General features: G+C 39.4%; 1 protein-coding gene across 2 annotated transcripts; it reads left to right on the top strand.

Annotated features, from left to right (window-relative positions):
• Window positions 1-52: 52 nt before the first annotated feature.
• On the top strand, window positions 53-27,329 carry LOC108435578 (protein FAM160A1). Of its 2 annotated transcripts, none has more exons than XM_017711517.2 (13): window positions 53-234; window positions 5,339-5,373; window positions 6,039-6,263; window positions 6,894-7,598; window positions 12,371-12,529; window positions 15,541-15,627; window positions 15,765-15,884; window positions 16,818-16,897; window positions 17,421-17,626; window positions 19,351-20,496; window positions 21,617-21,795; window positions 23,629-23,749; window positions 26,204-27,329. In XM_017711517.2, the coding sequence occupies exons 3-13, from the start codon at window positions 6,159-6,161 to the stop codon at window positions 26,413-26,415; spliced, it is 3,120 nt and encodes a 1,039-aa protein (XP_017567006.1). In that variant the 5' UTR covers window positions 53-234; window positions 5,339-5,373; window positions 6,039-6,158; the 3' UTR covers window positions 26,416-27,329. The 2 variants fall into 2 exon arrangements, with proteins under 2 accessions (XP_017567006.1, XP_017567005.1); XM_017711516.2 differs by having other exon boundaries at window positions 15,765-15,932.
• The last annotated feature ends 219 nt before the right edge of the window (window positions 27,330-27,548 follow it).

Raw genomic sequence — 27,548 nt, 5'->3', positions numbered from 1 at the left:
TAGCTCAGTCGGGAGTCCCAGCGCACCTTGTGTGACCGGAGGATTACTAACCCGGGCTGATGCAAAGCCTGGACCAGACCAGACTGCTCCAGAGAAAATAAGCGGAAGCATGAGTTGTTTTTAACCCAAAAGTGGCGGATTTCGACAACTATGCAGAGTTTCCTCAGCTGATCAGTTGGATCTTTGGTTGAATGGACATTTTTATGAGTCTTCAGGAATGTTTCAGATTTTCAGGTAAGACTGGACGGACACCGGATTAAATTTCTTCGTTTATTCCCCTTAAACTTTTTTTTATTCGAAGCTGAAGTTGGTTGAAATCGAATATTCAGTTCCACCTTAAAAGGCAGTTACTCGAATCAGAAGCTTCGGCTGTTTTTTATTGTCTTTAAAATGTGCTCATCAGTATCTATGGAGGTTTATCTCCTTAAAAACTACTGTAGCCATACGAAAACAGTGGCTAAAGCCACGAGTTTAATGTAAGAAGGATTCCTGAGGCGAACTCTATTAATCGATTATTCTGCGATTTTAAAAGCCAAGCCAGAGCCAGTGTCTGTGAACGCAGGGCTAGTCTGCTTCGTGAACTGTTAACTGAGGAGCTACAACTGTCAACTTGCTTTAAAATAGCCACCAAGCAACGGCCCATTCGTCTTGAAAACAAGTGTGACAGGAGGTAATGTGACATTACTTAAATGGGAACCATTTTTTAGAAAATGTATACATTATTAAATGGTTCAGATGTAAACAAAGTCATTCAGAGTGATTTGTGTGAAATGCTAGTTCTAGAGAAACAGTCAGAACTGCTCACAGTGGCGGTGATAGGAACTAGACGCCTGAAGAGTTGAAAGGCATCTCACAGAAATGGTTATGAATACTCAGCCTGATCCCTCAGAGATTGTTTTATGATAGTTTGTGATAAAGTTTTAACCTACAATGTCTCGTTAATCCATCTTAATCCATTCATGGCGGAGGGGTACATGCAGGGCACGCAAGGAAATATAGTCCCTACTTATTTTTCAGATTTTTTGCCATTTTGCCATCATAAACATTACATATAAAACTTGGAAGACAATAGTGGTTTTGGATAATAAATAAAATGGCTGTATTTGTGGTGTAGACATTGTGACTCCTGGTGCCTATCGCCGCCACTGTAAAGAAATCAGGGTCAGGAAGTTTCTCTGCAATTAACCATTTCATATCAAACTCTTAATAACTTTGTTTACATCACAGCGGCTGAACTGAATTGTTGGAATTCCCCGTAAGACTTCGTGTAGGGCCATGAAGGCCCAACGTAAGATTTACCAGTATATAAACAACAGTGTATTGCCTTTGAGGAATCTACCGTTTGTTTCTATGATTATTTGATTAATGTTAAATGATATGTGGCTAAACCATAAAAATGGACTGAACAATTACAACAACGTACAGGCCTTTAAAAACAATGTGTAACAGAAAATGGCTTAAAAGGTGAATTTAAAGTTTATACGCACACACAACACACACACACACACACACACACACACACACACACACACATATATATATATATATATATATATATAAACAATGTGTATTACTAGTATTGACTTTACAGTATGGCTGCTAGATTACTGTTCTGCCCCCGCAGGAGCCTGAGAAAATCAATGACTAATAACATTATGTAATGGATAATGAAACACGTGATAAGTCATTCATACATGGCAGGTATGCTCACAGTGCCGATGGATAACTGTGCAACCACGTGTAACTATAAATACACATAGAACAGTAGAGTAGCTTAGAACCATGCAATGAAATACTAAAGTAGCTCCCCAAAACAACGTGAGTAGGAGTACAGAAGTATCCAGTCTAAAAATAAATTCGGTCTAATAAATGAGTAAATATGAACTGAAGTCCTTTTCTAATGTTTAAGTGGTTTTATGTACTAAATCAGTCATAATTATTTTTTAGAGGCACATTTGCTAACCTCTCTTTACCCATTAGAATTAAACAGGCAGTTTTTGTTACTGTGCCTTTAAAACTGATATATTTAAATGAGCTCTGTTCTGATTGGCAGTTGTGCCTCATTCAAAAAGCAGTGTGGGCTGAAACACTCCTTATATCGTCATTGTGAGTGAGCGGAGATGATGAGGCTGAATAGGTTGATATATGTAGATGTGCTTGTTTTTGTGATGTCACGGAAACATTTAATTCAAAACAGGCTGTTTTCACAGCATATTTTCACATATGTTTTGAAACTATACCAATTTTTCATACTAACATCGAAAGAAAGGAAAGTTTGGCTTTCCATGATATGGCCACTTTGAATGTTGTGCCAATGTTCTGTCAACGTTGTTAAGGTCAAATGATGTGCAAGTGAAGGTTATTTTCTGTTTGGGTGTAAAATGTGGCCTACTGGGCATACAGAGTGTTTATTTGAGAGGAAAGTTTTCAGCACAGTTATGTCATATTGTCATCATAACATTTGTGTTCTGGCTGACCTATCAGAAATGTAACTGATAATCCATAGCAGTGTGTAAAAATAGAGGAAAATTATAATAATAAAAAGATTACCAGAAAAAAAACACTTGAAACTTTTCAAAGCAAACTTGAACTTTTGTATTGACTGAGATTTAAATAAGAAGTTCTCTCAATTTATACAGTAGTGTGCAAAAGTCAGAGACCACTTCACTTATTCATTTACCAGTTTGCTTTTTAGAACAGGACATTAATTAGTCAGGAAATATTTCTGAGGAGATCAGATATATTCTCTTGCATAGTGAAGGGGAAAATAAATGAAAAAAGAAGCATTTCCAAAACTGTAAGTCAATAGATTATTAAAAGATATAGATCGAATTAGATGCCCGTTCAAGACCTTCCAAACCACAAAAACGGTCCCAGCTCCACTGTAGCTTCAGATTTGAAGGAATTCACAGCTATTTCTGTCCATCCTTCTACTGTGAGACCACAGCTCAGCGGTATGGGTGTGAAAGGACGAGCAGCCATCAAGAATCCTGTACTTAGAAAAGAGAATAGATTCAAAATTGCAAATCAAACAAAGAAGCTGCTGTTGTTCTCAGACCAATGGACTGTCCAGACTTCAGCATCACTGAATGTGCTTGAGATTATTTGGATTGTGAGAAGCAGAAAATGTAACCAATTCCTAAGACTGAACTTTGGAAGAGTGGAAAAATAAATGACATTAACTCAGCCACAAAATGGAAGGCCATGTAAAATGACAGAGTGGGGTCAGCGGATGCTGAGGCGCATAGCGTGCAGACCTCCAAACTTCATGTGGCCTTCAGATTAGCTCAAGAACAGCGTAGAGAGCTTCATGGAATGGGTTTTTGTGGCAAGCAGCTGCATCCAAGCTTTACATCACCAAGCGCATTGCAAAGCATCGAATGCAGTGGTGTAAAGCGCTGCCACTGGACTCAGCAGTGGACACATGCTCTCTGGAGTGACTAATCATGTTTCTCCGTCTGGCAATCCGATGGATGAGTCTGGGTTTGGCGGTTGCCAGGAGAACGGTACTTGTCTGACTGCATTGTACCAAATGTAACGTTTGATGGAGGGGGGATTATGGTGTGGGGTTGTTTTTCAGGAGTTGGGCTCGGCCCCTTAGTTTCAGTGAATGGAACGCTTAATGCTTCAGCAGACCAAGAGATTTTGGACAATTTCATGCTCCTAAATTTGTGGGAACAGTTTGGGTATGAGCCCTTCCTGTTCCAACATGACTGCGCACCAGTGCACAAAGCACTGGTCCATAAAGGTCCATAAAGACATGGATTAGTGAGTTTGGTGTGGAAGAACTTGACTGGCCTGCACAGAGTCCTGACCTCAACCCAACAGAAAATGTCTGGGATGAATTAGAGCGGAGACTGTGAGCCAGACCTTCTCGTCCAACATTAGTGTCTGACCTCACAAATGCGCTTCTGAAAGGTCAAAAATTCACATAAACACACTCCTAAACCTTGTGAAAAGCCTTCCCAGAAGAGTTGAAGCTTTTATAGCTGCAAAGGGTGGACCAACATCATATTAAACTTTATGGAATAAGAATGGGATGTCACTCAAGTTCATATGCATGTGAAGGCAGATGAGCGAATGCTTTCAGCAGTATAGCGTATATGTTTTCTACTTTTTTATCCTGATACTGAAAATTTATTTTTGAATAGAACTGTATGTTCAGATTTTTTTAATAAGCTCTGCAGACGGGCCCAAATCTTACCCTCCTGCCCTGATCTTGCACACCTGACTCTAGTGTTCAGATGCTTTTTAACCCTTGATTAGCTGGATCAGGTATGTTAGATTGTCTTGAACTGTGCTGTATAGGCTGTTAGATATTCAGGTCCACAACTGAACCAAGCCAAAACATAACTTTAATACACATTTTAGATAACAAAGAAGGCTTAAAGAAGCCAAATAGGGATGCACAATAACATCAGAATCATAGCAGCATCAAGAGACATTTGCTTAAATTAAAAATACCAAATGTTGTATAGCTTGGCTTAAGCTTCCTTTTAGTTTTCAACAAAATAGTTTAACTCAGTAAGTTTAAACCAAAAAAGTGACAGGGAATAGAATTCATAAATCAAAACTATTGCCTTTTTAAGTGACTAAAAGAGCAGTTTATGGAGCTACAATACTTCTCCAGTATTGACATCTATCTGCTTTATTCACTTTCATTTCTATTTGCTGTTGATCAACCTCACTTTCTCTCAGAGCAAAATGAGAAAAACAATCCTCTTTATCTCAGGAAATCAGGGCAGATTCACTACATCTCTCTCTCTCTCTCTCTCTCTCTCTCTTTCTCTCCCCCTCTCTCTCACTGATACACACTGAGAGAGAGATCTGCAGCTTAGTTCACAGATTGATGGATTTGTTATCTGTCTTAACCCCCCACTCCCATCCCCAGGTTTGAGATTAAACAAAAAAAATACACTTTTCAGAGCATAGTATAATCTGTCAACATACTATTGTCCCTGAAACAAAGCCATCTATACATATGAAATATTAATATTAATATCCTCATAATAACTCACTTATAACACAAGCAACTGGGCAGATGCTGAAGTCAACTGCCTACTGGTATCCATTATAGTGCTTTTTACATTAACAAAGGGAAATATGGCAGTTATAATTGGTGGTACCCGATCATATGTTACAGATGCAGTAGACAGTGATGGGAAATCTCTAAAATATTTTTTAAATTTACATTTACACCTTTTTCAGCTCTGCACATCATTCTCATAGAGCTACTCCCATTTAGAGAACTTTCGTTTTTCACAACTCATTGAAAAATGTGCCATTTCTGTGTTTTTTCATGTGTGTAACTCTCTCTCTCTCTCTTGCTCTTTTTCAGCACTGGACTCCACCTGCAGCCATGGCTTTGTTGAGGTAGGAATTCCGGGGAATGCTGTGGAATGTTGGGAATGTCGGAACCGGGGCCTCCACCCTGTAGGGAAGAGCCTTAGCATCTGCGGAGGGATAGCCAGGAAGTCAGGCTTAGATCTGAGAAAGGCTTTAGTATAAACAAAAACGCAATGTTAGCAAGAAACACTTTTAAGGAATACTCTTAAAGGACCTTTAAAATGAATTACCGCAGACAGAATCATCCCTGTACTCAAAAAAGAATGGAAACTGGGTTAACTCAAAACACATTTATAACAGAACCCAGTAGGCAGTAGCTAAACTGAGTGGATTTTAAGACAACTGCTTTTTTTATTAGAAACAGGACCAGGTTAAAATTATTGCCCATGATGGTCAACTGTACAATACAGATAAAGTAGATAGAGATTAGGTTGAAAAACACTGTAATCCTTTAAACACTATGCTTAATGTGCAGTTATTAAGGCTTATTATCTAGTAACACATGTTAGGTAACTATTATGAAACTAATATATAATGTAGTCTAGGTTAATAGTGTAAGGAGGTTTTTATCGTAGTCCTGTTTTTACATTTCCGCGACCCTGAGGGAGAAGCGGCTTAGAAAATGTGTGTGTGTGTGTGGGTGTATGGGTGTGTGTTTTGATTTCTTTCACCTTTTCCCCCTCTGTGATTAGTAACACGTTCCCTCCATATCTGGCCTTGCCGCTGTCGTTTGACGATAAAGGAACAGAGCCAGCCGTCTGCCGGAAGTTTTATTTATAATTATGGTGTAGCACCACCCACACGCCGGGAGGATGATGGCATCTGTGGTCTCCATTGGCAACAGGGGCCGGGCCCTAAACCTTAAGGGTGTGGATCCTGAGACATGCATGATTGTCTTTAAAAACCACTGGGCACAGGTACTCCTTCATTCATTCAAACCATCAGTGTAGTTCATCTGTAGGTTCTATATAAAACAGTAATTTTCCAAAATGTCTAGTAGCCCAAACATTCATTTTGTCTGGTCGATTCCGCCCAGTGTAGTCTATTAAGAATGACCTTTCTTTAGAAGTTGATACATTTGCAAGAGAATTTTAATGCTACATCTGTTTGCTGCTTTTACACATAATAAATGATATTTAATTACTTAACAAATTACAGGTACATTGAGTTTACATTCTGTATTTATCGTTCTGAGTCCGTGTTTCCTTTTTTCCGATAATTACGATCACTTTAACAATACCTAGAAAGTCAGGCAGGATCAGACTGACCAAAGATACTAACCACATGTGGCTAATAATGAACAGAAGGTAGTAGGCACTGATTAGCATGGTATAGTTTGTATTATGACAACTAGTGGCCGCTCATTTTAATTCATTGTTAGCAACATTTGCTTTCTATTTAACTTAACTATTACATACAATTATAAACTTATTATTCAGTTATTAAAGACTTGTATAAGCTATGATGTAGGTTATGTAGCTAAACAAGAGTGAGAAATGTTATGTAAGTTTAGGAGGTAAATCAGTACATTTTCCTCTCTTTTGAAGGTTTTGCGGATCCTGGAAAAGCATGACCCCACACGGACCAATGGTGGTGTTGGCCTGCCGGCCTGCCGCCTGGGCCCAATCCCTGGTGATGAGGCAAGTGCTGTGCAGAATTATGTGGAGCACATGCTCTTCCTTCTGATGGAGGAGGAGTGCGGCGTAGGCGGAGCCATGGGCCCCATCCTGGAGTTTGTGGTGGTGGAGAACGTGATGGAGAAGCTGTTCCTGTGGAGTCTGAGGCGTGAGTTCACCGACGACATGAAGCTGGAGCAGCTGCGCATGTACGAGATGCTGGTGGGCCAAGCGCGGCAGCCTCTATTGCACCACAAGCCCATTCTCAGACCCCTCATGATGCTGCTGTCTGCTTGCTCCAGCCCCTGCGCCGTGGGGCCCTCTTGCGCTCTGGGGCCCAGTAGAACCTCCACGACAGGGCCCACAGGCTCAGCGGTGGAGGCAGAACTGGTGCGACTGCTGCACCAGCTGTGCCTCGTGCTGGCGCGGGACGCCTCTGTATTGGAGCTTTTCTTCCACAGCAGTCAGGACCAGGGAGCCGCCAACTTCCTGCTCTTCTCACTGCTGGTGCCCTTCGTCCACCGGGATGGGCCAGTAGGTGCGCAGGCCAGGGACGCACTCACACTCATCATGGCACTGTCGGCGCGCAACGCCGTCGTGGCTGATCACATCGCCCAGAACACCTACTTCTGCCCGGTGAGTGGGAGTGACATCCTTATTGTATTGATGGCTTCAGCTTAAAATCAAATGTGCTCAATTTTCCCTTTATGCCAAATGTAGTTAAATAGTCAGGTTTAATGTCAGAAGTTTGCTCCTTTCACACACATCTCGCTTGGTGCGAACTTATTAAATGTATTTCTTTGGTTCTGTCTATTTTTCTAAGTGAAGGTAAGTTAACACAACCTCTACACACTTTTGCACATTTTAAAGCATAGTTACTGTTCATTTACACAGTAATCTGAATTTAACACGTTGAGGGGAAAATATAACATAAAATGTGGCCTTTGGAAAAGTTAAAATGCATTTTATACTTTGTCTGAAGTGTGTCATCTTATTTTCACTTCAACAGAACGTAATTTGACTGGTGTGTTCAAACTGTTCCTTTAAGGCCACAATCAGGAATTGCTAGAAGAGACAGCCTGTAGTTGCCTCCAAGTTTCTGAAGAGAGAGCAGATATTGCTCATTCAAGTAGGCCTGTTGAGCCCCTTTTTTTGCAGTACTGAAAACTGAACTGCTCGCTGCAGTGGTCCTTGATTGGGGCTTTACCAGCGGGCTTACACAAGCCAGCAAATCTGACTGTAGAGGAATTGTTCATGAAGTACACTTGCTGATCCAGAATGCTGGCTGCTTGCTGTTTCATTAGCGAGACTGACCCATGCAGAGCCTTTCAGTTTTAAGATGCTTTGTGAAAGCAGCATCTCAAATCTTAAAAACGCATCTCACCTTAAATGCTTAAAGGATATATTTAGCTAAGCTAAGGGCTGTACAAAAGTCTGCTGCATTAAATTCTTAGTTTCTGATTTAGTTTAGTTATAACATTGTCATTTTTTGCAGTTGTCAAAAAGTGGTGAAATGTAAACTTAGGGCTTTAACATTAATTTGACCTTAAGATCCTTTTTAATTTTCTCCCTATTTAATGCAGGTCAATTAAGACTATGGGTCATGCAAGTAAAAACATTGTGTCAAAATTCATTTAAAGTGCCCATAATATGGAAAACCAAATTTCTAACACTGAACTTTTAAGCAATGTTTCACCCCTGATTACTTTTAGAATGAGAGAGCCAGTCTCAACCGAGCTCATTTATCTTACATTACTCTTAAAGGCGCCAAAACAAAAACAACCTGTGTAGTTGTAAAGGATAAAAAGAACTTGGTGAATTGTTATGTAGAGATGAATTATGACCATACAAATGTTAAAAGCGGGAGCTCAAAGGAAAAAAGTACAAGCAAAATGTAAATACGGGCCCTTTAAATATATTTTATACAAGTGTCCACTGTCTACTTGTTTATTAAACAGCAATAATACACATTAATTTGCATGTCAATGTGCCAAATTTAGCTGCATGAACATTTATCCCTCATATGTAGATTTGGCAACCTGCCTATATTGTCCCTTTCTAAAGTAGCCTCAGTTCCTTGCATCTGACAGCTACCTTTTTATGAGGCCTTTTAATCTAACCTTATATTGAGGCACAAGATTCAGTCTCAAAGCTGTTATTGTGGAATTTCTGGTTCTGAGGTTGTTTTTGAGTGTTGTTGAGTGGTTTAAATCCTCTTGTGTTAACAGTGATTGCTTGATGAAGTGTTTATTGGAGTGCAGGCTGTGTGACTGGTGATGCTGGAAAGCCTGAGCTGATAAGCTCTTATGTAACAGTGTTAATATAATTACACAGGAAAGAGGAAAGGGAGGGGTGTCCACTGTGACGTCCAGCCATTCTCTGACAGAGAGAGAGAGAGAGAGAGAGAGAGAGAGTTAAAGAGAGAGAGAGAGAGAGTTAAAGAGAGTGAGAGAGAGAGAGAGAGAGAGAGAGAGAGAGAGAGTTAAAGAGAGAGAGAGAGAGAGTTAAAGAGAGAGAGTTAAAGAGAGAGAGAGAGAGAGAGTTAAAGAGAGAGAGAGAGAGAGAGAGAGAGAGAGAGAGAGAGAATAGTGAATGGCTTATATTCTGATTACTTAGACACTGTGTTATGTTGACAATATTGGGTCAAAGTCGGTGAGCTGGAAAAGCAATGATGTAACTTCCCCTGTTAAGGATATGGTATTAATAATTATAAAACCAATCATTCTGGTTCTAAAATATGATTGGTTGACACATGTTGAAAGCTGACCTAAAATACACACGCTTAGCCGCACACATTAGTTCAACTCTGTATTAATGTGGCAGGATATTAAAAGCCATTCTGCTGCTTGTGGAATAAGCTTTGCCTGTTTTGTTGCTGAGCAGCTATATTCTACTGTTAAAGTAGAGAAAAAAAGTTATTTGAAATGTACCTGATTAAAATTCAATTAGGACGTTGTGTAAAACATAAATAAAAAATACACTACAAAGACAAGATATTTAATGTTCAATCGGATAAACTTTATTGTTTTTTGCAAATATTCACTTTTGATGCCTGAAACATGTTCCAAAGAAGTTGGGACAGGGGCAACAAAAGACTGGGAAAGTTGAGGAATGCTCAAAAAACACCTGTTTGGAACATTCCATAGGTGAACAGGTTAATTGGAAACAGGCGAGTGTCATGATTGGGTATAAAGGGAGCATCCCTGAAAGGCTCAGTCATTCACAAGCAAGGACGGGCGAGGTTCACCACTTTGTGAACAACTGCGTGAGCAAATAGTCCAACAGTTTAAGAACAACGTTTCTCAACATGCAATTGCGAGGAATTTAGGGATTTCATCATCTACAGTCCATAATATCATCAAAAGATTCAGAGAATCTGGAGAAATCTCTGCAAGTAAGCAGCAAGGCAGAAAACCAACATTGAATGCCCGTGACCTTCGATCCCTCAGGCGGCACTACATTAAAAGCCGACATCATTCTGTAATGGATAGTCCCACATGGGCTCAGGAACACTTCAGAAAACCACTGTCAGTGAACTCAGTTCGTCGCTCCATCTACAAGTGCAAGTTAAAACTCTGCCATGCAAAGCGAAAGCCATAAATCAACACCACCCAGAAACGCTGCCAGCTTCTCTGGGCCCGAGCTCATCTGAGATGGACTGATGCAAAGTGGAAAAGTGTCCTGTGGTCTGACGAGTCCACATTTCAGATTGTTTTTGGAAATCATGGACGTCGTGTCCTCTGGGCCAAAGAGGAAAAGGACTGTCCGGATTGTTTTCAGCGCAAAGTTCAAAAGCCAGCTTCTCTGATGGTGTGGGGGTGTGTTAGTGCCCATGGCATGGGTAACTTGCACATCTGTGAAGGCACCATTAATGCTGAAAGGTACATGCAGGTTTTGGAGCAACATATGCTGCCATCCAAGCAACGTCTTTTTCAGGGACGTCCTGCTTATTTCAGCAAGACAATGCCAAGCCACATTCTGCACGTGTTACAACAGCGTGGCTTCGTAGTAAAAGAGTGTGGGTACTAGACTGGCCTGCCTGCAGTCCAGACCCGTCTCCCATTGAAAATGTGTGGAGCATTATGAAGCGCAAAATACGACAACGTAATATTGCTTATTACGCTTAAATGTAATATGTTTAAAAATACTTTAATTATTTGTGTGTCACTAAATAAATTGTTTTAAATGATAAGACTCATTAATGCACAAATAACAATTATGTAATTTTTTAGCTGTCATTATTATTACAAACTTTTAGGTAATGATTAAACTGCTGTCAAGAAATGTCAACAAAAATCTTTACAAAGCAGGGGAGAGAGAAAAAAACAGAGAGAGAGAGAGAGAGAGAGAGAGAGAGAGATGTTGTGGGATTCAATACAATCACTGGCTGTGTGCCTTAAAATTCCAGTGAAATCAGTGCCCACCCAGTTAGGCCTAACAACACACGCACACAGACACACACACACACACACACACACACGCACACAGACACACACACACACACACACAGTCAACAGACTGGTGACCTGCAAATGGAGTGATTTCATCACAAAAACAAAACAACATGGCAGCGTCCTCCCCTCCCCCTCTTAATCTGAGCTGGATTTTAATCCCAGTCACGGGATTTCTGCAGTTTAGAAACTGAGTGCTTTTCACTGCGGGATTATTCAGTGCTTTTTTTTTATCTCAATGCTCTTGACCCAAATAAATCCATGTGCAGACAGGACCATGTGTGAGGGAATGCTGAAACTGTTGTGTTAGAATGCTGTGTTGGGATATAATATAATAACAACAATAATAATAATAATTAGAAGAAGAATTTCATTATTCCACAGTTGTTAGCTTTCACAGCGTACAGCACAAAAACAGAATGTGACTGATTGTAAGTTTGGTTAATGTAAATAAAAATCAAAGGTCAGACACTGTAATTTCTCATTTTTCTATGTTTTAACTACTATTCTAACTACTATTTATGGTAATAAATAAACATTACTCAGTGTCATAGCACCAGTGCTGAGTAATGTTTATTTATTACCATAAATATAACTGTAACTGTAGTATATACCTTCATATGTGATGATACAGTGCTACACAATATTTAAATGGCCCACTTTCTTGACATAAGAGTTCAATGTAGTGTGTAAACATTGTCAAAATGTACTGTTCACTCAGTGTGCACACACTCCATGTCTGAAAACCTAGCTACAAAAATAGCCTGTTTTGAATTAATTGTTTCTGTGATGTCAGGAAAAACCAAGATGTTTACAAATATCTGCCTGTTCAGCCTGTAGCAGTTTAGCCTTATATATAAGGAGGTAACTATCCAGTAACAACTGTCAGATACATTTTGTGGAATAAGTGAGTGTATCTTATGTTTTTCTAATATGTGTGTGTGTGTGTGTGTGTAGGTGTTGGCTACAGGGCTGAGTGGTCTATATTCCTGGCTCCCTGCTAAGTTAGAGGTGTACAGTGAAGGATGGCACTGTTTAGAGCAGGCGGACTGGATGCAGGTTCCTGCGCTCATTCAGTTCCTCAATTCTCTACACTTCTGCAGCACTGTGTGCAAGGTGAGACGCACATACAGGGACGAGGGAAAGTGTCATACAGGGATGTAATGCAACATGCTGTGTTTTTTTTTCTTTAAATTGAGTAGCTTGGATAATTTTAGGTTACTTTGATAAAGATAAAGCTTTAACTTACACGCTATCAAAGTGTTTCTTTCTGCAGCTGAATCAACAGTTCTAATGAATAAAATCGCTGGGAGAAAAATTGTGCAAATGCTTTGTGGTAATAAACAGGCACATGCAACTTCATTAAGCACACTTTCTTATATATACACTCTTTGTCACAGGGTGCTGCTGGTTATTTTGGTTGGTGGACTATTCTCAGTTCAGCAGTGACACTGAGTGTTTAAAATCTCCAGCAGCACTGCTGTGTCTGGTCCACTCAGACCAGCACAACACACACTAACACACCACCAGTGGTCAGTGTTACTGCAGTGCTGAGAATGATCCACTAACCAAATAATACTTGCTCTGTGGTGGTCATGTGGGGGTCCTGACCACTGAAGAAAAAGGTGAAAGGGGTACAACAAAGTGCAGGGGTGGGTTTTGCACTAGGCAAATATAGGCAAGGGCCCCATGAAAACACAGATTAGATACACTGTATAGCTGTAAGAGCTACACTCTCAAAACTTTGTTTTTTAATTTAAAACAGAGTAATGATGCTGCGTTAATGTCAGTACAGATAGCTCCACTGTTGGTAATTATTAAAAAAAAATATTATATTGCAAGTTGATAAGTACTCCTCTCTAGATATGCTGGGTTTATGTTACCTATTACTATTTACTTCTGTGTTACTCTGTACCGCATTATCTCAACTAGATCAGCAGATTATTTTGGTCTTAAAACATTCCAAATAATCCTCCAGTATAGTGAGATAATTTCACCTAATGTAATCCTTTAAGTATAAATATGTGGAAATAAGTTCATTTATTTTTCTACATTCTTACAACAATCCCAAAATGAAATACTGGATTTATCAACAATGCAGTCAGGAGCCCAGAATCTCAACGAATTTAAAAATGTGCGTCCAGGGGACTCATTTTGGCTTTAGAGCCCCAGAATCACTAAATCTGCCCCTGACAAAGTATGCAGAGAAGCAAATTAACTACAGTCTGTAAATCTAGAACCACAAATAGTCTTTATAAGGTAAGTGGAGCTGATAAAATGGACAAAAAGTATACAAACAAGGAGGTGTACTTAATGTTATATTGCCAAAAGTATTCGCTTATCTACCTTCGCACGCATATGAAATTGAGTGTCATACTGTTCTTAATCCATGCAGTTTAAAATGATGTCGGCTCACCCTTTGCAGCTATAACAGTTTCAAGTCTTCAGGGAAGGCTTTCCACAAGGTTTAGGAGCGTGTTTATTTACTCTAATTCATCCCAAAGATGTGCTATTAAGTTGAGGTCAGGACTCTGTGCTGGCCAGTCAAATTCTCCCACACCAAACTCGCTCATGCATGTCTTTATGGATCTTGCTTTGTGCACTGATGCGCAGTCATGTTGGAACAGGAATATGGGAGGCAAATCCTGACAAAAAGGAAATGAAAATAAAAACAATAAAATGTAAATGCAAACCTCTTTTTGCCATTCTTTTTCCAAACATCTGCGCAAATATCCTGCCAAAATTGAAAATGAAATGAGATGCCTTCATTTGCAATTAAATTTTTCACATAAGCACGAGCCGTTTGTGACAAAAATAAAAATAAATTGAAAACTGCAGGTGGCGCTGATGTTCCTTTTCATTTTCCTTTTCATTCTGACACTTAAAGCGTGCCCACGAAGAAAACGGAATCACAAACTGTCGCTTTGCTGTTGATTTATCCATTTTGCCTTTTTTATTTTAATTTTGTCAGATTTGCAGCCGATCGCTTTGAAAAAGAAATAAGAAAGTAAATTTTGCATTTTGATTTTAGTTTTGACACGTATTCTGCGTTTCATGAAGAAAAGCCAAAGTGAAGTTTTTGTTTTCTTTTGTCTGTAAGCTTTTTCATTTTAGATTTGGCTGTGAAAAACCAGAATAACGACTAAAATGAAATGACAAATAGGCGTTTTCACTTTATTTTTATTTTTGTCACAAATTGAGCCCAACTCCTGAAAAACAATTCCACACCATAATCCCCCCTCCACCAAACATTACACTTGGCACAATGCAGTCAGACAAGTACCGTTCTCCTGGCATCCATCAAATCCAGATTCGTCCATCGGATTGCCAGAAGGAGAAGCGTGATTCATCAATCCAGAGAACACGTCTCCACTGCTCTAGAGTCCAGTGGCGGCGCTTTACATCACTGCATTCAACGCTTTGCATTGTGCTTGATGATGTAAGGCTTGGATGCAGCTGCTCAGCCATTGAAATCCATTCCATGGAGCTCTCTACGCTGTTCTTGAGCTAATCTGAAGGCCACATGAAATTGGGAGGTCTGTAGTGATTGACTCTGCAGAAAGTTGGTGACCTGTGTCTGTATGCGTCTGTGTGAGGCACTGTGTGCCTCAGTATCCTCTGAGCCTGCACTGTCATTTTACATGGCCGACCACTTCGTGGCTGAGTTGCTGTCGTTTCCAATCGCTTCCACTTTGTTATAATCCCACTGACAGTTGACTATGGAATATTTAGTAGTGAGGAAATTTCATGACTGGACTTGTTGCTCAGGTGGTGTCCAATCACGGTACCATGATGGAATTCTCTGAGCTCCTGAGAGCGACACATTCTTTCACTAATGTTTGTAGAAGCAGTCTGCAGGCCTAGGGACTTGCTTTTATGCACCTGTGGTCATGGAAATGATTGGAACACCTGTTCCTGAGTGAATACTTTTGGAAATATAGTGTGTGTATATATATATATATATATATATATATATATATAGGAGTATACTATGCAATAAGTTATTTGTCTGCAATCACATCCAACAAAAGCAAAATAAACCGTATTTCATATATGTGTGTGTGTGTGTGTGTGTGTGTGTGTGTGTGTGTGTGTGTGTGTGTGTGTGTGTGTGTGTGTGTGCATAGGTTGCCCACTCCTCTATCAGAGATCAGCTGCTTGGTTACATTTACAACGGTTTCCTTGTGCCAGTCTTGGCTCCTGCGTTACATAAGGTGGGATTTTGTGTTTATTCGTTCTGTGTTTTATGTAACACACACACACACACACACACACACACACACACACACACACACACACATACACACACGTTTCAGCCGTTTGGTTTATGTGTGCTGTGCGCTGTGTGCAGCTGACTTTGGAGGAAGTGATGACGACGACTGCGTATCTAGAGCTGTTTTTGCGCAGCATCTCTGACACGGCCCTCCTCCAGACCTTCCTCATCTTCATCCTCAGACATCGCCATGACAACGTAAATATCCTTGATACACTGGTCAGCAGAATCAACACTCCCTTTCAGGTTTGTGCACGTGTGTGTGTATAACTGAGTGATACGCCAATTTGGGAATTGTGGTTCGATGCCAATATCTAACACCTTTCATACACCTTCAGTGGGGTCCAAAACCTGAGACTACCAGTAAACAAAAAATGGATTTTGCATTGTTTTCTAAGTTATTGCAAAGTTTACTGCAAATGATACTATCAGTTTGACAATTTGAGTGCAAAGTAGAGTCTTTGAAATATAATAAATTTCAGAATTTCTTAGTAATTAGACCCCCCCACTTTTGCTCTAACGACAATGTGCGCTCATGTTGGCATGGACTCCTAAAGTTTGTGCAAATGCCTCTGATGTGTAGACCAATCCACCTGAAAGGCATTTGAACATGAGCTTCAATGAAGGAATAAAAAAGGCATGCTTTTTTTATACAAAGGCCAAAACACGGTCTCTGTCACAAATTTGCTTAAAAGTGACCTACAAATGCAGAACCTTGAATATTTTGTCTTCATTTTTTATTCTTAATTTTATTAGTTTTTTTAATTTCTAAAATTTCTATTATTTATTTTTAGCTTTAAATGAAGTCATTCAAAGATTTTTATGTGGTCTCAGACTTTTCTGTGTCTGCCAGAGCTGATAAATATATATATATATATATAAGTCTAGAAATTGTGACTAATTCCACCTGGATATGCATTAAGGAGAAATATAGCATATATTTCCATAGAGTTACAAATGCAATAAAATTAACAAAATGTAGACGTTTTAGCACAATAGCTCAACTCCACCTAAACATTCTGGTCTTCCAAAGGACAATAAATACATCATCAAATATCAGTTTGAAATGTCAGTCAATTTTAAGTTTAAATATATGAGGTGCTTCTTTTTCTTTTTCTCTTTGTTCTGTAGTTGGGTACAGTTTCTCTGGCTCTGTTCCGCACTCTGATTAGTCTGTACTGTGAGGACGTTATGCTGCAGCTTATTCTCAGGTAAAAACTTTAATATCATTTTTCTTCACTTTCTCTTCCACTTCACAGCCCAGTTGATTTGTTCATCCACTAATTAGTGCTCTTCTTATTAAGTTAACTTGAAAGTGCCTCAGCAACTACATGGGATGCCACAACATTGACTTAGCAACACTTTATCAACCACGAGGAATAACATAGTGACTATCTTGCAACATCTCAGCAACCACATGGAAGTAGTAACACAGTAGCAGCCACTTTGGATACCTTAGCAACCACATATCAGCGCTCTAGCAACACCCTAACAATACTATAGCAATGATCTAGCAACTAAATGACAACCATCAAAAAAACACCCCAATAGCCAGCTGGAATACTGTAGCAATCACCCCTAGCAACCACCTGGAATGACCATATAAACCCAGTTAAGCTATCAAAAACAATCAACAGCTTTCTACCTTTTCTACCTTTTCTACCTTTCTACCTTCTTCCTGTAATGTTTCCAGCAGTTTTCTTTATACTGTGCTTCTTCCTTCTCTTCTTACAGGTATCTGATTCCATGCACTCACCTGCTGTGCAGTGAACGGCGCAGACTGAGAGAGAGAGACTGCTACTCCTCCAGTGCTTCTGCATTCCTCTCTCTTACTCCCTCCTTCTTCATCCCCAAACCCTGCTCCTCACCAACGCAGCCCCCTAAACCAGACTACATCCTCTGGTCCAAGGTCACTGAGGGTCTGCTGAAGGGGAACATGGGTAATTTTTTTTTTTTTTTAAGGTTGCATTGACTATAAAAACCTTTTTCCTAGCTCATCAAACTTGACATTTTTCTTCAAGCCTAAATATCAATACTAGGGACTGACCTGTTAACTCTAAGAAGTCTGGCATCTAGAGTAAATATTGCCATTTTTGCTATACATTTGATTTACGTTTCATAATTATTTAAATATATTTATGTAGTTACAGTACTGCGCAAAAGTCTAAAACTACCCTTTCATTTATTTTATTTACAGTCAAAATATCCATTAAGCAAAGTTTGCTTTTATTACATTTATTACATATATATTATTTCTATTAGTTTCAGGAGAAATCTGCAGGGGTATTTCAGTTCAGTCTTAGAAGCTGATTGCAGTTTCTGTTTTTCATAATCCAAGTCATCCCTAACACATTCAGCAGTGTTGAGGTCTGGGGTGGCCAGTCCATTATTCTGAGAACACTGAAAGCTTTATTTGATATATATGTCTTGATCTTCTATAGGTATTTACATGATAAATTTAAGTTATGTTTGATGTAATATTGTCTGATACTGATACAGTACCTGTATTGGTATCGGTGCCGATACTAGCACTTAAACGCAGTATCCGTATTGTCGATGGATACCAGTGTCTATGACAGACACCACAAAGCAAATTCTGATGTACACATGTGCTGATGCGTGCACGTGCACCAGTAGACAGAGCTTAACAGTCTAAGTTAACATTAGTCTGAGTGGTTTTCAAGGGAGTGAACATTAGACAGAATTAGACAGAAACAATATAGAATGAACTGCCAGACCTTTGGTGTAATGATAGCCTTTAGCTTTCATTTAGCCTTTAGTGTGTCCTTTGGCCCCACTTGCAATGTGCCTCTGGTCAGCTGTATCACACAACAGTGGCATGTTGCAGTCCTTTGCCTCAACTAAGTCAGAAAACTACTGAAAATCGCTGCCACTGAACGAGTGAACGATGGTGAAATTTACTGAGTCTGGAGTTCTGAGCATGAATGAACAAGATGCACAAAGACACAAAAAAGCCAAAGAAATTGCTGGGTGCTTACAATAAAATATATTTATTCCAGTTGTTAAATATGAATCTTTTTACTGATTTTATAATAGTAAATATTAATTATATATGGTGAATAAACACAAAAAGGTTTTCTTAAGCATACAATATAGAATGCAGCACACAAAAGAACATAGATATAAATAAAAAAAAAATTTAATTAAATTTTATATCTATCAGGACTTTAGTTAGGTTAGATACAGTATCTGTATCTGTGCTCGCTATAGGCCAGTACTTAAGGATCGAGTAGCAGTATTGAAGAGAATAAGTGGTGGCAGTGCATCCCTGCTTTGCTTTCCATTGTGTATGAACAGGTTAGAGTCTGCATATTTGATCTTTTTTGCCTTCATCTTTCATTGCCAAAAATGGAAAGTGCCAATACAAATAGCAAAATGAAGGGAATATATGCACAATCAAACTTTCCATCAAAGTCAAATGATAATAAAATCTGCACTTCTGCTTACTTATTAAAAATGATAATACACTTCTTAATACACATCTTAAAACTGCAAATTAATATTTAAATAATATTATTATTTTAAATATTTTTTTCTTTTAACATTCATTGGATAACTGTAAATTGTAACAGTACCTGATTGCAATTTAGGGTATGCAGTATTTCTAATATAAACTGAACTATAATTCTACCTTTCCTTCTAGGACTTGAAGACCTTTTCTCAGGTGGGGACAGTGGGGGGCACTCACGTTTGATGAACTCAGAACCCTTGATGGACAAGAACTACCTCCAGTACCTGAACGATGCACGCAGCATCATCAGCACCAGTGTCCAGGCATGTCAGGCATGGTCTGCACCTTATGATGGACTTAACCCCACGCCTGACGAGTACTGGGCGGAGGAGGAGTTGGGCGAGCAAGGGGAGGAGAGAGGAAAAGATGAAGAACAGGATCCACCTCTCAACACTCCTCCTCCCCAGCCTCCTACCCCACAACCCCCCTCTGAAACCAGTTCGACCTGTGAGCGAGAGCGGGGTGGGACTCTGCTGGAGCTAGAATGGGATGATAGTTATGATGCTGCTCCAGATGGAGAGGGCAACCAGCAGATATCTGAGAACTCCCATATTCCAGACGAGCCCCCAAAACACATTCAAGAGATGCGGAAAAGTGCTATCATGCTAATCCGGGGGTCCTACATTGAGGAGTCGGATTTCCAAGACGACGTCTTGGTTTATAATCTCATTGCGCAGAAAGATACGAAAGATGACCGCAGGACATGCTTGAAAAATGCACAACGGAGTCCAAATCACATCCATTCACGCAGCCACACGCAAAACGAAGTGAACAATAAAATCCAGCTTAACACATATAGCACACAGAATCATATACACATTAATATACAAAAGCAAATGCACAATAACATATTGAACAATACGCGCAATATCCTAAACAATCCAAAACCAGGCCTTGAGAGTTCTTTGGTGTCTAGCAATAATAGAAAGAACCAGGAACCAGAGGAATCTTTAAAGATATTAAATGGCCATATTGCCAAGGAAGAGGTTGAGTGTTGGAATGATAAACTTGCTTTGCAAGAGCAGGATCCATCCAAGATCCAAGAGCAGGACTTTATTTCCCAGTGTCTACAGCTTATCCGTACTTTGGGAGGTGATGAAGAGAGCATAGTAGAAGACGAAGATCACTTTCAGCGGCTAACTGGACTCCTGCATGACGAAGAAGAGGAACTGGACTTCAGTTCATTTGGTAATGATGATTATGAAGATGATGAAGAGAGGAATGAAGGACTGGAGCACAAGGACAGTGATGGGAGGAAACATGGCATCCCATTTACAGGTGAGTTAGCCTTCAGAGAAATGCTATGAAAGAACTACACATAGTGTGAGACGGTTGGATTGAGCTGGTTAAGGTCAAGCTGGATGCAAAATGGTAACTTTAAGGAGAAAATGTTCTTGCATTGGAAATTATTGTTATAATAAGTTCATTTGCACCCCTTGTGTTGGTCCTTTCATCAGGAAATTTTGACACAAGGTGTTACTAAACTTTTTAATATATGCAAAGAATGACGAACGCTGAAAATAGAGATACTAATTTTTTGTGCAACAGTGGCGATGATCGTGACAGGTGGAGAGAATACCAAACAGCCAAAAGGCTACATCAAAGCAAAGGGGGGATCTGAAATTGAAGATAGTTATTTGTCATTGCTTAATTTCAATATCTATCATAATGTATCATTCAGTGCGAGCCTCTTAATTCAGTATACACAAGATCAAACAATACATTCAACAGACTAGAGCAAGTAAAGTAATATATTGCATAATCATATTGCATGAATTTTAATAAAATCAAACGAAGCAAGTCCACAATGATAGCAGACCCTGCCTCCTTTGAAAATAGCGCTTCTTCATTACCTCAAAATTGAGGGCAGCGAGGAAAAAAGCACTGCACAAAATATCAGCTTGTGGCTACCTCTAATGTTAAAAAACGATGACAACATATAAGGTAGACTCCTGGCTGAATCGAGGCACACCGTATCACATGCAGTTGAATTGTAAATTTTGTGAATCATTACACCACTAGTGTCCAGACCTTTGATTGGTACTGTTGATTGGTACTGCCTGAGAAACCCTGACTCAGACATCTTCACACTTCACAACTCTGCTTTATTCACCTCTCTGTCCAGTGCACAGTTGCAGTTGTGACTTTCGTTTGCTTACGATCTTGAACATGAATAAAGTAAAGGCAGATTAAGAGAGATGTGGCCTAATAGTGATATATGTTTATGACTTCCACACACTGAAAAATAAACATTAAGATCCCTTCGCAATTAGGTATGATGTAGAAGGCCTTGTGCCATTTGATTACTTTTCTCAATGTTCTGAAACATGTAGATGCCTGGTCAGAACTTCCTCTGGGTGGGAAGCAGAGGACTCACTTTGTTCACTCCATTCATAAGGTCCCTTCATCAGTGTGTTGCTGTCCCGTCTGGAGAACATGCTGGAGAACTCTGTGGAGGTGAACCTGCTCGTGACAGGGATTCTGGCACAGATGGCGTCGTATCCACAGCCCCTGCTGCGCTGCTTCCTCCTCAGCACACGGCCTGTGTTCCAGCCCAGCGTCCGCTCGCTATACCAGGTACCCCACACTATGACACAGAGGCCTCTTACTAACTCTACTGTATCTCACTGGGTACTCGCTGGTATTCTCAGTGACACACCAAAACTATTTTTTCATTTAATGGATGTCAAAATGTGTTCGGTGGAAAAATTGACATGTTCAGGGAAAAATTGATAGTTACAATAGTTTCCAAGTTTCATCATTTTCCGAAGTCAGAGGGAGAGAAAAGGTCATTTTTGGACCCACTTGATTTTGAGAAGTAGAACGGCTGGTGCTAGATGCTGACAGTGATAAATAAAACATCACATTGGAAGGATCTGTCATACATTTTTGTCAAAATTTTATTCTGTGACAACTTATTAACATTACGTGAGGTGGTTTTTTAATTGTATGCATTTTTGGACTTTTAATCTAGAAAACAAAAAGGTTCTATCTGCAAAGTCAGATTCTAAGTTAGAGCTATATGGTTCTATCTGTGAGCCAATCAGCACTTTGAATATACACAAGAGAACCAATCGATTCCGCTTGTCATGTCGCCACACTGCTCAGTGGCTGCTGAAACATCACCGGTCCTCTTGGATAACTCCCTTTATGCCTTTATACTAACCTGTTACACTACACTTACTCGCTGGGACAGTTTATTACAGTAGCTGGTTTCTGTCTAAGCTAAAGGAGACTTAAACAAATGGTTTCTATCTAAAACTGACCTCTGCCTTGAACAAAATATTTATCACTGACCTTTATATGTAATTTATCAATCAATGCTTATTTGAATATGAAAAAAGATGATTTGTCCTAAAACAGAAAATATATAATAAATGCTTTAAAAATGACATAACACATTAAATGTAACTTTCTGAGACACTCTGCAACACCACTATTTTATGTTTTAAAACTAATTATGACTAAACTGTTAAAAATCATTGCTGCTTTTCATGTTTTGCCAGATAGAACCTTTTAATTTGAAGCAGGAAGTTCTTAGGATTAGAAGGTTCTATCTGCTTTTGACCTGTTCCAATAAACTCATTGACACATTCGATAGGATTTTGATATTACACATTTAGAATACATTTAGGGTGTCTGTCATTTTCATGTATGAAATTGACGTGTTCCACATATCAGTTCTGCTATTTAGAATGCAAAATCTTCCAAGCTCAATATCTCAAAACTGCTCAGAACACACATAGAACCCTCTAATTCTGAGGGGATGAAAAAAATGCACTATTCAAACTGGTAGGTTGTTCAGCTCTCCCCTGCTAATGTTCCTCTCATAACTTAGAACACCATGAGCCTGTCAGCAGTCATTTTTAATCTGAAGAACATGTTAGTATGAGTTTAACATGGTTAAGTATCGTTTAATGTGTATTTCTAACACCTAATGATGGTTAGATGCTGCTCATGTTCATGCTCAGTGAAGTGTCTATGCCTTCTAGAAGGCCTTGAGTGGTTCTACCCACTGCTAATTAAATGTGATTGGCAGATTCCAGTGCGATTTCCTAATTATGTTGGTAGTTTATGTAACCTGTTAAGCCTTTGGTTCACCTCATGAAGGCCCACCCAATAGAAATGAGTTTTTAGACTGTATCTGTTTAGATACAATGGAGATTCCATAAAGATTAGACTAGATTAGTTTTCTGTTGGGCATTTCAAGACCTTAACCCAAAGTTACGTAATCACACATGATGACAGAATTAAATAAAAACAAGCTAAAAATGACAGAAATGTATTTTTTTATTTCATAGAAATCAATAGATTTTCTATGAAGGCCTAAAAGGTTCTAAGAGTTCTCCACTGCCTTAGTCACTGTAGGCAGCTTCCAGATGTCTCACAGTACATATGTTCATATTTCAGGTGCTGGTGTCTGTAGGTTGCCAGATTGAGCAGTATGTAGCATCTAGACCTGAGTTTGCTCAGATGGTGAGAGATTCTGCTCAGTACCTGCTACTCAAAGACGAAGCCCTGAAAGACAGAGGTAAATATTATTTTAAACATTAAAAAGAGTGCATTTCTGTGTGTTCGTGTGTGTAATTTTCTCTTCTCTGGCGGCCTGTGTAGTCATTTGTCTTCCTTGTGTATGTGGGGAGGGATGAGGCTTTAGAGCTGAAATCATTGAGGTGATTAGTGGAGAAGAGATTGCACTAATCTGAGGAGCATCAAGTCGGCAGCTGCTAGTCAACACACTCTGCCCTGGCTAGCTCACGTGTCGAGACACACTACCTACCACACGCCACGCTGTGAACACATTACTGACGACACGCTGTCACATTCCTACTGTCCCACTGCCATTTAGTAATAGTAGGAGAACCTGTAATTCAGATTGAGCTACACAGAGAAAAGAATGATAGAATTGGTGGTAGCTCAATGTAAGGCTGGCTACAAACTTTCATGCAACAAGATGCATGTTATGAGTTGCATGCAACTCATAAACAAAGCAATTCAGAAACAATGATTTTGCTCTATGTTATCTGCAAGTTTTTTAAATAAGTTTTTAAATCACTTTCTTGGTTGACATTGCTGTTCTATTTATACACTATATTGCCAAAAGCATTCACTCGTCTGCCTTCACGTCCATATGAACTTGAGTGTCATCCCATTCTTAATCTATACGGTTTAATATGATGTCAGCCCACCCTTTGCAGCTATAACAGCTTCAACTCTTCTGGGAAGGCTTTCCACAAGGTTTAGGAGTGTGTTAATGGGAATTTTTGATCGTTCTTCCAGAAGAGCATTTGTGAGGTCAGACACTGATGTTGGACAAGAAGGCATGGCTGGCAGTCTCCACTCTAATTCATCCCAAAGGTGTTCTGTCAGGTTGAGGTCAGGACTCTGTGCAGGCTAGTCAAGTTGTTCCACACCAAACTCGCTCATCCAGGTCTTTATGGACCTTGCTTTCTGCACTGGTGCGCAGTCATGTTGGAAGAGGAAGGGGCCATACCCAAACTGTTCCCACAAAGTTGGGAGCCTGAAATTATCCAAAATCTCCTGGTCTGCTGAAGCATTACGAGTTCTTTTCACTGGAACTAAGGTGCCAAGCCCAACTCCTGAAAAACAACCCCACACCAAACTTTACACTTGGTACAATGCAGTCAGACAAGTACCATTCTCCTGGCAACCGCCAAACCCAGACTCGTCCATTGGATTGCCAAGCCGTGATTAGTCACTCCAGAGAACACTGGAGTGTCTCCACTGTCTCCACTGCTCTAGAGTCCAGTGGCGGCATTTTACATCACTGCATTCAACACTTTGCATTGCGCTTGGTGATATAAGGTTTGGATGCAGCTGCTCAGCCATGGAAATGTGATTGGAACACACAAATTCAAAGTTTTGGATGGGTGAGTGAATACTTCTGGCAATATAGTGTATATCTATACATCTGTTCTCTCTATCTCTCTCTCTCTCTCTCTCCCTCTCTATCTGTCTATCTATCTACAGTAACTGTGGCAGCAGTTGCTGCCATTCTGTCCTAAAAGTATTGCAAGTTCATGGAGGACCACTTCTCGGAGTCCTTTTCTATAATAATTTTAATACTTTGGATCCCCAAAGGAGTCTCTGCTCTTTATAACTTAGAACAGACAATTAATCTGGCTGCATAGATTATACTATTAGCAGTCTAATGAATGGAAAAAAGTTGAGACTGTTGCCGCAGAGCTTCACATGACTTGCAGGACGCTTTGCATCATTAACCCAAGTGCATTTTAGTTTCATGTATGTTTCAAGCAACTAAAGTGTAAAGCCAACTTTAGTTGCAGAAACTAGCTAACTGAAATAATCCGAACTGACATGAAATGCAATGTGTGCAAGTGACTATGCACGCAGTCGACACTACTCTTGACTAATAATACATAACTGTGTCAGGTGGACATATCAACACTTTGTTTCTTATTTTATACAGTTTTAACAGCAGATTTAAATTATAACAGTTTAAAAAGGTGTCAATATCTGTTTATTACATTGAAATCTTAATTACAAATTTTTACCACTGTGTGAAACAGTCCTAGCACTGCCTTGCAGTTGCTTGGACATAAGAGATCATAGCACTTAAATTTTGTTTTTAGACGTAGTTTACAATGCTATAGAAAGTGTGAGTGGGTGATTTGCATTATTCTTTGTGGAATTCATCCATTTACTAAGCCGCTTCTCCCTCAGGGTCACGGGGTACTTAATAACATGACAACAAAAAATAAATATACTTATTTAATTGCCTATCCTGACATTGTGACCTTTAAGGGCCATACAAAGTAAATAGCATTTGAATTAAATAAGTATTTTTGCAAAAGTCAAGAGCGCTTCAGTTTCTCGTTAGACTGAATGATCTTTGTCATTGTTCTGTATAGCTTGTCCCTTTCCATGACAATTTCTATTAAAGAAATTGTGAATAGACATTTAACAGTTTGACTATTTTTTATTTTCTTCCCCAAAACACCAGAGCGTGATATCCTGCAGGAGAATGGGGTTGGCTGGTTTTTGAATGGACACGTCCCAGGACGGCTGCTGAAGTCTCTCCCGCCCTGTCCCAAGATTCCGCCTCAGTCCAAGAATAGAGTGTTTGCCATGTTCCTCTATGCAGAGTTCCTCAAAGAGCTGGCAGCCATTGCACAAGAACACTCAATACTCCCTGACCTACCCACAGAGGAGTAGAACCTCCAGTAAACATATCTACAGATGCACTTTCCATATATCAGTATGTCAACACAATTTCACAGCCTCAGTACAATTTACATTGAAGTATGACCTTTTAGCAACATTCAAATGCAAGTGTGTGTATCATTAAATGCGTATTTCTTAAATTTTCCTCACGCCAGCCAATTAAAGCCATCCAGTTGGTTGGGGTTTTTTTTTGTGTATTTCTTTGTAGATATTGTTAATTTCACTTTTTCTGGTCCTTATAATCCTTTTATTTTTTCTGAATTATGGGTATTCCTACATTATACGCAAAATGTAGCACCAGGAGCATCTTTGCCCACTCAATTAAAGCTGCAGATTAAGGGCCTTATTTACTAAAGCTGCTTGCATGCACAGACTGGTTTGTTCCTAAAATGTGATTAAAATGTTTAATGTTTGCGCCTGAGAGCACCTGGTTGGTTCATTCTAGTGATATATGAAATAACTGATTACAAGCACTAAAGCACTGAAAACCTTAATAAATATGGCCCTAAGAACCTAAAAGAACTCAACTGGAATTTGTTTTGCTGATGTTTGTTCTAGGGGTGGTCATCAAGGTGGGTGGGGGCTGAGAACGAATGACAAATCATGACCTGCAATGCATCTGGTGGTTCTCTACACTGAAGCAATATGAGATTAGATATACCTCATCTCTAATTGGTTGCTTTGATTTTTTTCAACATCGTTTTTTCCATGTGTATTTGTAAATGCGTTTGAAGGTTGACATGTACATGCACGTTTTCTTTTTTGATAAGTTTTCTGATGTTCTTTATATTTTGCATAGTAAACCAGACTAAATGAACCTGATGCTGCCATTTGTACAGCTCTGTGTTAAACATGTGTGGCTGTTCATTAAACTCTTTACATTCTGAAAGCCTTGACCAGTCAAACTGCCATATCAACTGTTATGATTCCCCAGCGGTGGAAAAAAGATGGAGGGTAATTTCTTTCCATAAAGCTAAATAATGGGCATTTGTTGATCAAAGGATGAACCAATATGCCAACATTTTGTTGCTGTCCCAAGAAAAACAAGTATCTTCAAAATGACTGCTTACTTACTTTCAATGTAATTTAATATAGAGAGACGTCATTTCAAGGACATTTACAGC

Source organism: Pygocentrus nattereri, chromosome 9 (assembly GCF_015220715.1).
Source record: "Pygocentrus nattereri isolate fPygNat1 chromosome 9, fPygNat1.pri, whole genome shotgun sequence".
Classification (NCBI taxonomy): Eukaryota; Metazoa; Chordata; class Actinopteri; order Characiformes; family Serrasalmidae; genus Pygocentrus; species Pygocentrus nattereri.
This window is presented reverse-complemented; position numbering and strand designations above follow the sequence as displayed.

Excerpts from the sequence above, each read along its gene's own strand:
- LOC108435578 (XM_017711516.2), top strand. The coding sequence starts at position 6,159 with ATGATGGCATCTGTGGTCTCCATTGGCAACAGGGGCCGGGCCCTAAAC. Across the intron at positions 7,599-12,370 it reads AGAACACCTACTTCTGCCCG|GTGTTGGCTACAGGGCTGAG; the intron begins GTGAGTGGGAGT and ends GTGTGTGTGTAG. Across the intron at positions 16,898-17,420 it reads ATGCTGCAGCTTATTCTCAG|GTATCTGATTCCATGCACTC; the intron begins GTAAAAACTTTA and ends CTCTTCTTACAG.